Below are 14,231 nucleotides of genomic sequence, written 5' to 3' on the forward strand. Positions count from 1 at the left end.
GCTCGAGAACGCTTTTTCCGCTAAAAAAGATGAGAGAAAGAAATGGAGAGAGAGGGGCAAAAAAACGGAGAGAGAAGAAAATCGGATGGAAGAAAAAACGGCTGGAAAGGGCGAACTTTCGCACAAATTCTCTCGGAAATCAAGTAATTTCTCAGGGGACATCTACGACTCACTCTCTCACCATTGTTCTGTTCATTGCTGTTCGGAAAAAATGATTATCCAGTGACTATGACAAAGGGAAAGTAGCAGGATTGATTGGAAAAGTAGCGAAAGAAAAAAAACTAAAATAGGATCGATCCTAGATGTATCACTGATCCGCGAATCGCAATTTATTTCATGTAAACGAGAAAATGTGTAAGAGAAAAGTAATTTGCTTGATGGAAAAAAAAATTATAGTTTTTTTTTTAATTTTACGTTCTTTCAAATATAATATTTAGAATTAAAATTAGAATCTTGATCGATATTGACCATGTATTATTGTTACTGATTATTACCTTTACATATATTACTGATGTATATATTTTTTATTATATGTTATATACAATAAAAAAACGTAACGCATTAAAATATTTTTCACGATGTCGACGCGTTATTATCGTAAAAGCCGTTTATAACCGAGTTCGGCGACAGTCAGAAGAGGCGCTCTTTATAATTCCAGGCACGAAATCGCACCGAGAAAGTTCCTTTATTTTCCTATCGGAAAATGTAACAGGAACGAGGTCAACTCATGCTTACCCGTTTTCTGTAAAAATCGACAAGAAGTCATCGATCAAAGTCTGTATTAAAAGCATTCGCATTCGTCATTCCTCATCGACTATTTAAGTCTCCGATACTCCGTTGTGCATTCATGTACACAAAGCTGATGAAAGTAAAAACTAACATAGATTTATACTCGTAAAAACTTTCAGCACAGTATTTCAACGCTAACAAACAAATAGCGTACCTGGCGCGTCGTGAGCGGTAGCGTTATTTTCTCTTCAAGCCTTTCGCGTACAGTCAACTTTATTTTGATGAACGTATAGACCGAGATAGACCGATATAAAATATTTTACTTCCACATAACATTTTAAAGTTATTTACTGCATAGCATTCGGTTTTCGCTATTCAATTTTTAATAAAAAATGTTTTCTAAAAATTCAAGGAATATCATTTAAAGGTAAATAGCGTACAGAGATATAATCTATGGATATTTTACAAAAAATATAATTTACCGCGCACATCGTTCGTTTCCCACTGCCATAGAAAACGAGAATGGAACCACGAATGGTTCAATTCATGAATATCGCGGACAGTATTCGCGAGGGAATAATATACCGCGGGAAAAACCCGAGAATTTTCCATAGTAAGCAAAAAAATTATACATCCCGCTCGCGGATTGTAGCAATTCTAGAATAATGGAATTACGACAGGTGCGGAAAAAACTGAGAACGACGAATGTAGTAGTCCGGTGCTTGATCTCTCACGGAGAATCTCGCGAGAAGCACAAAAGCTCGGCGCGAGATTCACGATCGATTCATAATCCTCGTTTCCTTTTTCTCTCACGAGAATGAACAAGTAGAAATACGTCGTCGACTGAAACGCCGGACAATCCGCGAAAGCTGGAACAAAGAGTCAAAGTAATGCTGCATGGTAGATGTGCGAGAGACATGGCAAAATTTTGAAACGTCATGGCTAAAGGATGAACTTGTGTAACACAAGTTCGGAGACAGCTCCTTTTCGAATTTATGCTCTGTGTCTGATATTCAACCAAAATCTAGAATACCAGGAAAATAAAGTATATTAATGCTAAAATATGTGACAGACGGAAATAATAATTTCTACCGGAATCTTAATTATAAATATTTTAATAATCTTAATGTATCCTCTTATGAAATTTTTATTAATTCAATTAAAGCTCATTACTAAAATTGTCTATACTCGTTCTTATTTATTCATTTTTTACTTTAACTTCATTCAGTACTCATAAACCATACTTTAATTTACCATAATCCTTTAACCTCATATCTCCTCATAATTAAATTTTTATCTAAACGTTTGCTAAGAAAGGATCATCCTTGAATCCTTTAGAGATTTTTACCTCTACTGTTGAGAAACACCTCTAAATTCAGTCGTATCTCTTTCTTTTTCACTTTTCTTTTTTTCCTTCTTTTAATTTTTAGCCTCATTCAAAGAAATGCCAATGAAATTTCTTTTCTGTTGTTCGAAGATCGCCGTTTATATACTTTAGACTGATATTTCGTGTGTCGATAAACTTTTTAAACTTTTTAAACATGTCGATTGGCTATAGAACAGAAGAGTCCGAAGATCTCTGTCCTGCAACCAATCAACAGGGTTAAAAAGCTTTGTCGTACGACACATGAAATATCAACCTCAGATATGTTAACGCTGGATTAAATTCGTCGATGCGACGCGACCGTCAACGACGATATTTCGCGTCCTTGTCGCTACACTCGCTATTCGAATATATTTCCAGCCGACGAGCTTGTCAAACATACTGATTTCTCCTCTACTCTCTTTGATGTACCGCGTCACAGACATGACTGATAGATAGATGAGTCGCGCGTGTTGAATAATCGCCAATCTCGCACATTAACGAAAATTACCAGTAGCTCTCATATGATTATATTCGTTTTGTTAGTTCTGGTTGTAACACATATCGAGCATCTCCGTGACCTGACGTATCTCATTCTGATTATCTGATTATCACAGTCATTTAAATTAACAATATATATTCTTCATAAAATCCTTCAATTTATGAATATTTGTCAAACACGAGAAAAGTTAAAAGGAACCATTAATATATTTGTTTGATTAACAATATTTATATTAATAATTTCTCATAAATAACAACAACATCCAAAACATCAACAATCATCCATTAAATTAATTTCCAAAGTTTTATTTTCTTCCATAAAAATGCACTTTAGAATAATATTTTAAACCTCTCTAACATTTTGTAAACGTTATAAGCGTCAACATGGCGTATTTTGTCCTTGTTAAAAGGACGTTAATAAAGATTTAATTGTGTGTCCAATGACTAGCGAAATTTCACAGTGACGGATTGAACTATGTAGTTACCGATAAAGTATATTACGATGCGTAACGATTATAATCGCCTTTACTAATTTGTGTAGGTCAATCTCGCGACCCGTTACTGCAATGAACGCAAGAGACTTTCGCAATTTAGCGTGATAAGAACATGAATATTATGCGACGCAAAAATGTGTCGAAACTCCACGATAGGTTTTGTAATACGAAGTAATGCGTATTGAACTTGACCCCGCGATTCGCTATGTCGACGAATCTCGAGGTCTTCGAGAATTCACTCTTAGTCGAATGAAGATTAATTGTGATTCTTTATTGCGCATGCATTATTAGCATGTACATATTAATTGCATAGTCTCGCAATAAATTTTGCTATCATTCATGTTAAGCTAATTATGAGAGTTGCATATAAATATGTGTTCGAAACAATCGCGATATAAATTCTTTATGCAGCGTGTACAAAAAAATCATTTAACATTTATATGGTAGATATTACACACCGTAGTGACAATGAGTGACAAAACTTTAGTTCAAATATAGGTCAACCATTTCTGAGTAACTAAAAGTGGAAATATTTATCTTTTTCTTGTACTTTAAAGGGAAAATATTATGTTAAATTTGAAAAGTTAACACGCCTCAATTTCAATTTTGGTTTTTTAATATATTAAAAAATGCGGAACTGTTTTTTATTTTTATATATAAGGAACTGTAAAATTAGAGAGAGAGAGAGAGAGAGAGAGAGAGAGAGAGTGTGTGTGTGTATGTGTGTAATTTATAAAACTCCCATTATTTTTTTATTAATAGAATGTGCTAACTTCACAGATCCCACTTTTGGGTATCCATGAAATTAGCACGCCATTCTATTAATATGTTATAAAAAAAAATAATAACAGATCCAGTAGCATTTTTTTCGTAGTTTTATAGTTTCTTATAAAAATAAAAAAAAATTCCGCAGGGTTTGTACTAAAAAACAAAAATTGAAAATATTACAAGAAAAAGATAAATATTTCCACTTTTAGTTATAGATCCTGTTGAAATATACATACATTAGAGAGAGTATAAACTATGTACATATTTAATTATCTATAATCAATTTTTTATATTAAACAAAGATGACAGGTATGAGTTCAGCGTAATTGATGCAAGGTTAAAATGATTTTTTTTTTAAGTAAAAATCTAAATAATTTAACAATTTTAATAGTTTAATAAATCAATTCTAAACTATTCATATTTTTATTCCTAGAAAAAAATATCCATATTATTTATTATTTATGCATATTATTAATTATACAGCAATTACTGCGTTGCATAATTAATAAATTTACTACCTTTTCTTATTTAGTATCGTAAGTCGGATAATACAACTTATTAATTTTTTAATTAATTTAATTTAAAGATTAATTAATCTTGCATAGAATTTTGAAGAATTTCAGATATGATTTTACAATTTTAAAATATCTCTAATCTCCAATTCGCAATAATTCTCAAGAAAAATATAAAAATTGTGTATACTTAAAAAATGAAAATCAATTGATACGCAAAGCAATTAATAATATATCAGTAAAATATGAGATAGAGAAAGAGTTTACATAACTTATACAGTATAATGCAAATGAAGGGTTAATCACCCGCTATCACACACGATTATCGATTACGCTAATTGCATTAATACAAGCCGCAACGCATATTCTCGTGCGTTATCTAATATGCAACGATGCATATCGCTTGCCAGATTTAAAAGTCGCCTGAAGCGCAATAATATTTTGCAATTCTCATGCACTGAGGACGACATAATCGACGCACAAATATTGCAATAGACATGTAAAAGGCGGATATAAATTACACAATTTCGCGATGGCAATATGAAGTACATTATTTATCGTTAAAGCGAAATAAAATTGTTTGAAACACGAAACGCACCCAACAAATAAACTCACTTTTGCTGCTTCTGCTGTTATCTGGAGAGCGGAAGGAGAGCGATATTAATCTTTCTCGCCTCAAAGAAGAAAAACCTGTCGTGAACGCACTTGTACTATTATCTTCACTAATAAATAGAATGTGAAAAATTCACTCGGGTCCGCGGGTCCGAAAAGATTAACGCGAATCTAGAAAAAAAATTAAACATTTGACGGAGATAGATTTTTTTTAAGCGTTGTTATTAATCTAGAATTTTTTTAAGCGATATGTTAGTTTTTATATATGTGTTACAAGTTAAAATTGCTTTTTCAAATTTACGAATTTGTTTTGTAGTACATATTTTAAACGGTAAAAATTATTTAAATAAAAGAAAAAATGTTATAATTAATAATATTATAAAAAAAGCACATCTATGGCAATATGATGCAATAGTTGATGAGTTAAAATTATATCTCGTCATAAAAAATTATAAAAATTTGTAGTTATGAATTAAATTTGTAGTTATGAATTGAATTTTACAATAAAATGAGCAAAATTAGTCTTACAAAGATAACAGATAATTAAAAAAGGAAGGCATTTACCGAAGATAATTTAATTTTGATAAGATCATATTTAAACAATATAATATATGGTACACAACAATAAATTGTAGTGTATACTTTCCGTACAATTTAACGGTAAAGAATAAATGGATTAAGGTTAACGATACCAAGATGTGCATGAAATCTCAATCTCACCGGTAAATCCTTCTTCACAGCGAGAACCCGAAAGAAAACTCTCGGCTGCTGCCCAAGAAATCGAGCAAAATGTACGATAAGGGATTTGAAATTTTCAGCCGCGACGGGCTGCACCCCTAAACATTTACAACCCTTAAGCTGTCTGCACTGAACTTTTCCACGAACGTGACTCTAGATTTCATCGCCGGATTTCAACTGTTATATGCGCAATGCTATTTTCAGGACGGAAAAGTTTAAGGCCTCAGATTTTAAGATCAGTGAAAAGGATACGTAAATTGTAGATCAATCCATAATTTTAGATTGCTGGTTAAATGAGCTTTCTAAAAATAAATTCAAGTGATAATCCGAAATTTGTAAAGTTAATTCAATATTCTGAATTATTTCATATAATCCAGAATATTGAAAATAAATCCAATCTATAATACTTTTAAAATTTCAATAATGAATATAATCCCCTAATAATAAATATAATCCTCTAATAATAAAAAATGGGTCATTGAAAGTATTATTAAACTCGATACATATAATATTAATTTATACATATATATTCTGATCGGAATTTTTATTTAATTTTTAGTGAAATTCATGAATTATTAAAATCTGAATACGTCAAAATCGGTTTTCACATGCAGTAAATGGCTCTGTACATTCTTATTTCGTTTCTTTCTTTCTATTTCTAACACGAATCCTATTATTCTTTTGTAATAATTTTAAATTTAATTAATTTTGCAAAACATAATTAATGTAGTTTCTATTAATTGACAGGTGAACATATTCTTTATTTATTATGCCTTTATTTAATCATTAAGTTTAATGAAGCACAAATAATGTTCGTTATAATACTATATTATTTATTTTAATTTATCCCAGCAATATGTATGCAAACATTCACGTTTATGATAAAAAAAAATAAGTTTTCGAGAAAATTAACCGTTCTTCTCTCATTTTATCGTAATATTTTTGGGCGCTTTATAACATCGACTCGCTCGTGCAATTGCACAAAGGCGCACGCTACATTGATTAATCTACTTCTTGCGAGTGCTATTACTTTGCTACTGCTTCAAGACCATAAAGGTTAACGGCGACGTTTCGAAATGGGAAATGAATTTCCGTTGGGTCACACAGACACGCAATATAAGCGATATTCTAACAGTGCAGCTCGCCGAAAAGGACGGAACTCCAGTCACCGAAATGATGAACGTGCACGCTCGCATGTATTTGAATAAACGACGACGCCAGATGATGTAAACTTGCGAGCACATGCAAGCATATGCGTAAACTGTAAATTTGTTGACTGATGCACCACTGTGGCGCATCGTAGACATTGTGTTGCTGGAAAAATGGAAGCATATATTCTAGCCAAAACAAAATTTATGTAATTTAAAAAAAGCAAATCTTAAGGTTAAGATTGAAATATAAAATAAACTTTTCTCGAGTGTGCAGTTAAACTGACAAATTTTCTAATAAAAAATTTACGTATATATTTATATTGTATTCCTTTCTTTATATTTCTCCATTTTTAAATCTCACACTTTATTTTAGAAAACTGCACTGCCACATACATGTATAGATTTTATATTCATACATTAATAATAATTAAAATACATTTAAATTATTGATAATAAGAAGCAAATTTAATAATAATCAAAATATGCAATTTCTTGATAAATATACATTACATATAAATTGTCAAAGTCAAGAAACATTACAATGAAACGGACAAATAAACATTTTATATATGTCGTTTTCTTTAAGAGAACATATATCCGAGTTTTCTAGAAGAAATATTTGTTCCAACATTTCTAAATTTTCCGAGAAATTCTTACAGTAATGTCGAGATCAACAATATTTCTTTTAAAATAAAACTTAAATAACTGATGCAATACTTATGAATACTGCAAATTTGTAAACGACTTTTGCTATCACGAATTCGAAGAAGCGAGATTACGATCGACGAATTACACCATCGACCGATTTCTGACAGAACTCACGATTGGCGAAAAGTGAAAACTGCATTTATTATGTAAAGCAGCTGCACGCAGACAGAAGAAAATTATATGGTACAAGAAAACTACAGCGTAGGAAACTGTACAAGGAAACATCATGGCGCCCCGAATTATCGTCGTTATATATAAATTAGCGAAAAGGCTCGTACAAAATTATTTTAAAAATCGATGGATATCTAACCATTATAAGTGAAAGGAAATTACGCGTACGCAATAACGATGTATAATTATAAGATACCGCGGGTATATTAAATGCAAAAAAATATCGTTGACAGAACGCTGACATGTTGTTTCTGATCTCGTTGATCTCGTACGCGTTGCTCAATTAACTCTTTGTAGCGCAAGTTATTGAATACCGCAGCAATGTAATAAGTCATCTTTCAGTCAAAAAGAGAAAAATACGTTGTTTTATATATTTGATTAAATTCTTCCTTTCTGATGTTTCCTTATTAAATTTATCTTTGAACAATGATAAATTAGAATTCTTTATCTTACATCCAAAATCGCGATTTCCTTTCATCACGATTCTTTCAAAATTAGTTGTACAAATATGGATTTGAGTTTGAAAATTACTAAAATAAAACAGATATTAAGGAGAAAAAAAATATTATTATAATTAAAATCAATAAATATCAATTTTCCAGCCAAATAATCAATAATTCTTGGAAATATTTTGATATTCCCGTCATAATTGTGCCATTCGAATTCGCGTTATTATTTTCAGAGCACTATATCTCAATGGAACGTGTGGAATTCAAACACCCCGCAATAAATATTGACCGATATTTATTCCGAACGCGAGAACGTAGCGAGGATTGATGTACGCGAATAGCTTGACAACTGTAAACATGGCGTTGTCACTGTAAAATAGAATGCGCGACAACGCACAATGTACGTCACACTCGTATCTTCACAAACGAGCGTATACGCGACTTCAATATTTCATCACATTCGATATACGCGTCGTTTATTCCACAGTAAGGCAGGACGGTGCAATCTCGTGGTAAAATCGGGACAAAAACCGCGTGCGATTTTTTACATTTACACAAAAATTAACGACCGTAACGTACGAGAGCATTAATTTAGCGAACAATTGCAAAAGACAATTTTTAATTTGTGCGTCAGAATTACACTTGCATAATTTATCTTTCAATCTCTGTGAAAACATTTAACGAGATGTTAGAGTAAAGATTTGTAAATAAAAATGAAAGTGTTATTCTTTTAACACCTATATAACATTCGAAATAAAACATTCAAGACTTATTGAAATTTTATCTAATATTTGGGGAAAGAACCGTTTGATGTATCGAAATCATAAACAATTTCTGAATAGAGTAAACAATTTATTTTAAAAAATATATCAGAGTTACTTTAATAAGGTATTATTCTACATTATGTCACGTTTAATTAAATGTAAAAATCATGAATTATATATTAATCGACTGTATAAAAGAATAAAATTATATTAATTAACTGTATCGGCGCACAGTTTATAAAGACTAAAAAAATTTATTAACAAAAATTTGCATATTAATATTATTAAGCTTTAACCGGAAAATAGAATTATTTCTTTTAATTAATTTTCGTCGATCTAATTTCGAGTTATAATAATAAATTAATAGATATTTTATAATTTTTACATTCGATTAAATTTAATAAAGTATTATCTTACGTTATATCATATTTAATCGAATGTAAAAATCATAAAATATGTATTAATTTATTATTATAATTCGAAATTAGATCGAGGAAAATTAATTAAAAGAAATAATTCTATTTTCCGGTTAAAACTTAATAATATAAATATGCAAATTTTTGCTAATACATTTTTTTAGTTTTTATAAACTGCGTGCCGATTTAATTTGTCAAACTTGAAACGCAATTGTAATATTAATATCTTTTATTAGATTGGTCGTTAATTTTAATAATGATAATAAGTATCTTAATAATATATAAATTATTTATTGCAAAAAATATTACCTTATAACCAAGGCAAACAGAATTATTTCACTTAATTGATTTAATCTATATTGTATGCCTGAAATTTGCACATGGATTGGTAAGTTCAGCTTTAATTAGTCACAGCATTAATCACGATTACTATTTGTTCAATAACCATTTAGCTACTCAATCGAGTTTGTTCACCGTAATCGGTGGTTTGGTTGCATTTCCAACTGTACTTCGAATCAATGCCAGTCTTCAATAACACCGTTACATTGATTACGACGATCGGTGCGCGATAATCGGCGGGGAAAATCGCGTCGCTTGGAAGTGTTTCATTTGGCAGCAGCTGAGCTCGTTGTCGCGCGAATTACACCGCAAATGCTGATTCGCTGTCTCCCGAGGGAACGGCATGTCCCGATCAGTTCGAAACGGCATTAAGACGAAGGCGATGGTCCTCGATTTGAGGCGCGCGCCCTTAAAGGAAGCGCGCCGTCGAGCAGCACTTCGAGAATCTCTCCTCTCGTCCCGGGACGGAATTCGATTACGAACGACTTTAGTCGAAGAGATGTGCTACTTAGCGAGACGGGAGCCGAGAGGAAATAGCGTCGCACGTTGTATCGAGAATGTCGAGCGGCGAATCAAAACGACCTCGGACTAGAATTTTTTATTGATTGGATGAAAATAATATCTCGTATACTGAAGTAACGAATTTAAAATTGTGCTTTCTGTGAACTAAAAATATAATATCGTAGATAATAAGAATTTATATATACGCGTTGAAGATTATAATAATTTCAATATTGTCACGTAGAAAAATGCGATAAGAAGAAATGTCGGACTTTAACTTTGCATCAAGTCAAGAGAATTATAAAGAAGAATAACATTACAAATTACGTAACGTAATTGTTGATTAGTAAGAAACAATTTACATCGAAATGACGTTTTGCTCAAGTATTAAAAAATTTAGCTAGATACAGATTTAAAAATAATTTTGTTGGACAAAATAATCAAAATAATTATGTATAGGATGTTCAAACTGAATGCTAGAATATACAAATTTTTTGTAGCATTGCTTGAAATTTCTACGTAATTATTTTAATAACTGAACAAAATTATTTTCGCATGCAAATCATTCTTTCTATACACCGATATAAAAAATAACAATCGAGAAAAACGAACTTCGTACTTTTGTTCTGTATTTAATCGAATTCGAAAACAGAAAAAACAACTCACTTTTATGGCGGGAAAATCTGCGGAGTTTTTTGAAGAACGGCATGCTGACTCGGTCTTTCCAAACACTACGTGTCGTCGAGATATTAACCCAATATACGCAATCGATCGCGATCCACGAGCCACGTTCACCAACTGAGAGCGTGATAGCGCGAAATGAATGAAGGAGGACGACCGCTCACGAGCGTGCCGACTCAAAGTGCTTCGTGATTCTGTCTCGTGTTTCTCGGCGCGCAACACACGCGTATGTACGTCGCACACTCTCGCGAAGTTTACTACTTCTCAGTTCTCCCCCGCGGCGGACTCGCACGCGTTACGTCGCTTTCCCACTTAACCCTTTCCCCCCTCCAACCTCTCGCGATCACGACACGACCGGCGTGGTCATTACGTGCGTGCTCCGCACAGAGGATGCTGACACTATTAATCGTGTCTCTCGGCGTAATTATTTTGTGGTCTATTAAGGAGAATAATGAATCACCATCCTTTCGGTGTATGAATTATTGTTTGATGCAGACCAAATTAATTACTTTATGCACAATTTATAATATTTTTCTTTTTTATGTTTAAGTATAAACTTTTAACTAAATTTCCATATAAAAATTACGTTTGGTGTTTGATATTTTTTCTATCCATATTTTAGTTATATTATACTTTTTAATAGTATTGAATGTAGATATAATATTCAAATTTTTAATTCGTTAGCACATGCTCCAGTTTTGCACAATCAAATTCAAATTAAAAACGTTAACTTTAGAATTATTGAAATTGAAAAAATTGAAATTAAAAATTCTGTAAAATTTATCGCAAAGAAAAAGTTTTATAAATTCTACAATAATTGGACATTAATCAGACATATGTTTGAGTTTTAAATGTGCCAAATGAATTTATTTCCATTTCTCTTATACCGTTATTCGAAAACTGCCTCATTTCATCGACACACTATCATTAATTCTATCAGATATTCTTTACTACATTCCAGCCTCTTTTTCAGGACAATTCGTAATATACCGGTTATCGGAAACGTCTTATCGCTGATACGATCTATTGAACTCTCAGGACTTAAGAATTGTTCTCGGTCGTCATCCTACTATCTCCGCTAAAGGATTCGGTAAGAACCGCACAATCTTCTTCATGACCGTAAATAGAATGGCAAGAAAAAAAAGAGTAGAAATTGAACAGCCCAGACGGTGGTTGCGACTTTAGCCCCGATCCCTCTTATCTAAACTCGGTAAAGAAGTTAACCTCGGTCAGGTTAGCTTAGACTACCATCCTTTGGGTATCCGCGGATCCGTTTACTTTACGATGGACTTTGAGGCGATTGGAAAATACGAAGTCGACAAGGAGCACGATACGAAAAAAATAGAGAGAGAGAGAGAGAGAGAGAGAGAGAGAGAGAGAGAGATAAAAGTAATTGTCGGGCGGGGCCGCAGATAATTGGAAGGAAAACTCAATTAGTTTGCTGAGCGAGACTCTGTTAATTGTTGGAAAGTTCAAGCTCGAAAGGTCGCACTATAACAGAAAAGAGGCGGCCCCGGCTGAATATTTCGAGCACAGCTTAACCGTAAAAGCACAGCTTTTCCCGAGTTTGAATTAGCAAAATCGTAAACGTGCAATAACGAGATTCTAATATCATTCGCGATTTAATTTTTTATTTAGAATAGAAGACAGAGTCTACTTTTAAAAAATAAATAATTTTCTATAATTAAATATATTACGGCAATAAATACTGTGGATCAATATAAAAATTAAATGTAAATAATAAATATGCATGTCTCAAAGATAGATGTATAAAAATATATATCGGGTAAAATTCTGAGGCCTCTTGATGTTTTTAAATTTTTAACAAAATTCAACATAAATCAACAGAATTTTATCCGTGAACGTTATATGTGTAGGTATGCATATATGTAAATATTTTTTACATACTTAATATATATTTTTTTGGTAAATGTTTTTTAAACAATTTTATTAGCAGAAATCTAATCCGCGGAACGTTATATTTAACATATATATATATAATGCAATGATGCCAGCCCATATATTTATCTTGGCAGGTTTTCTTATCACAATATTGTATGTATATGCAGAGATGGAAAGTTATTTTTAAAGTTACTTTAAAGTTACTTTTTATTTAGAAATTGAGTACAATAAATTACAAATAATAATACAAAGTTGAAGATTGCAAATGATAAAATATGAAATATGAAATAAAATATCTTATATAATTTATTGTCCTCAATTCCTAAATAAAAAGTAACTTAAAGGTAACTTTAAAAGTAACTTTCCATCCCTGTGTATATGTATACATATATGGCATACTACCGCGGATTGGACATCCGAAACTTGGCAAAGTGCTTGTAAATAGGCATAAAGTGTAATTTGAAAGTATAATTAACTTAGTAAAGGGAGAACACGCGATGCACAGATGTCACACCTCTCAACGAAGCCGATCTATGTAGTTGGAAACAGACGCTCGAGTTCGAGCTTGTCGGGCTTACCACGCGGGACTTTCTGCGTAATGCGCTTTTCATTAAAGTTTCACGACGTTCTAAGTTAATATTGAATAATAACGTTAAGGTAATTTTGCATTGCTCAACGGAGAAACATATTTCCTTTATTTTTATATTTTGCCTCATTTCAAGTTTTTCTTACTAATAAAAACAAGAAATTTTGAAATATTTATAAATAATAAAGAAATATTAAGTAATATGACAACGAAACGATATAATGTCCAGTTTACGATAATTGTAACTATATGCACAATTTATTTAATAAATTATTGTAATCTCTCTCAAACATATCAAAATATATCAATCCTCGTAAAATATTTATATTATGCTTTGATAATTAGTGTTTACAAAAAGATAACATATTTATTTATATAAGATACTATTATTAAAATAAATATTTATATTTAAATTATAATTCAACGAATATGTAAAAAGAAACACAGCAGTATGAGTCATATTATTTTTCAACGTAGATTCTCTGGCTTTCAGTACACGAGCGCTATTGTTCCGACAACTTTTGTATTTCTATGCAGTGAAAAGATTTTTTCGCAAGGAATATGTAAAAGTTGCCAAAACGAGTGCCAGTTTTATATTGAAAACCAGAGAAACTAGTTAAAAATAGTATGACTTACACACACATTGCTGGGTTCCTGTTTATTTTTTGTGCAATTATTAAATTATAATTTAAATGTGAACGCTCCTCATATATCAATATTCTAAATATAGCTATTATACAATTACAATTTTATAATATTCTGAATATGATAATCTTATTGTGATTTTTCAAAGTTAAAAGTATTTAATTTTTATTTTAATAGATACTAAAAGTGTTTTAATTTATA

General features: G+C 31.5%; 1 protein-coding gene across 1 annotated transcript in view; it reads right to left on the bottom strand.

Annotated features, from left to right (window-relative positions):
* LOC108764513 (low density lipoprotein receptor adapter protein 1) overlaps positions 1 to 11,132 on the bottom strand; it is an 86,741-nt gene extending 75,609 nt beyond the window's left edge. The window contains exon 1 of the mRNA XM_018512802.1: positions 10,883 to 11,132. Coding sequence (XP_018368304.1) covers positions 10,883 to 10,925 — 43 coding nt within the window. The 5' untranslated portion in view covers positions 10,926 to 11,132. The remainder of the gene's footprint in view (positions 1 to 10,882) is intronic.
* Between the last annotated feature and the right edge of the window lie 3,099 nt (positions 11,133 to 14,231).

The sequence above is a fragment of the Trachymyrmex cornetzi genome, unplaced genomic scaffold, assembly GCF_001594075.2.
Source record: "Trachymyrmex cornetzi isolate Tcor2-1 unplaced genomic scaffold, Tcor1.1 scaffold43, whole genome shotgun sequence".
Lineage (NCBI taxonomy): Eukaryota > Metazoa > Arthropoda > Insecta > Hymenoptera > Formicidae > Trachymyrmex > Trachymyrmex cornetzi.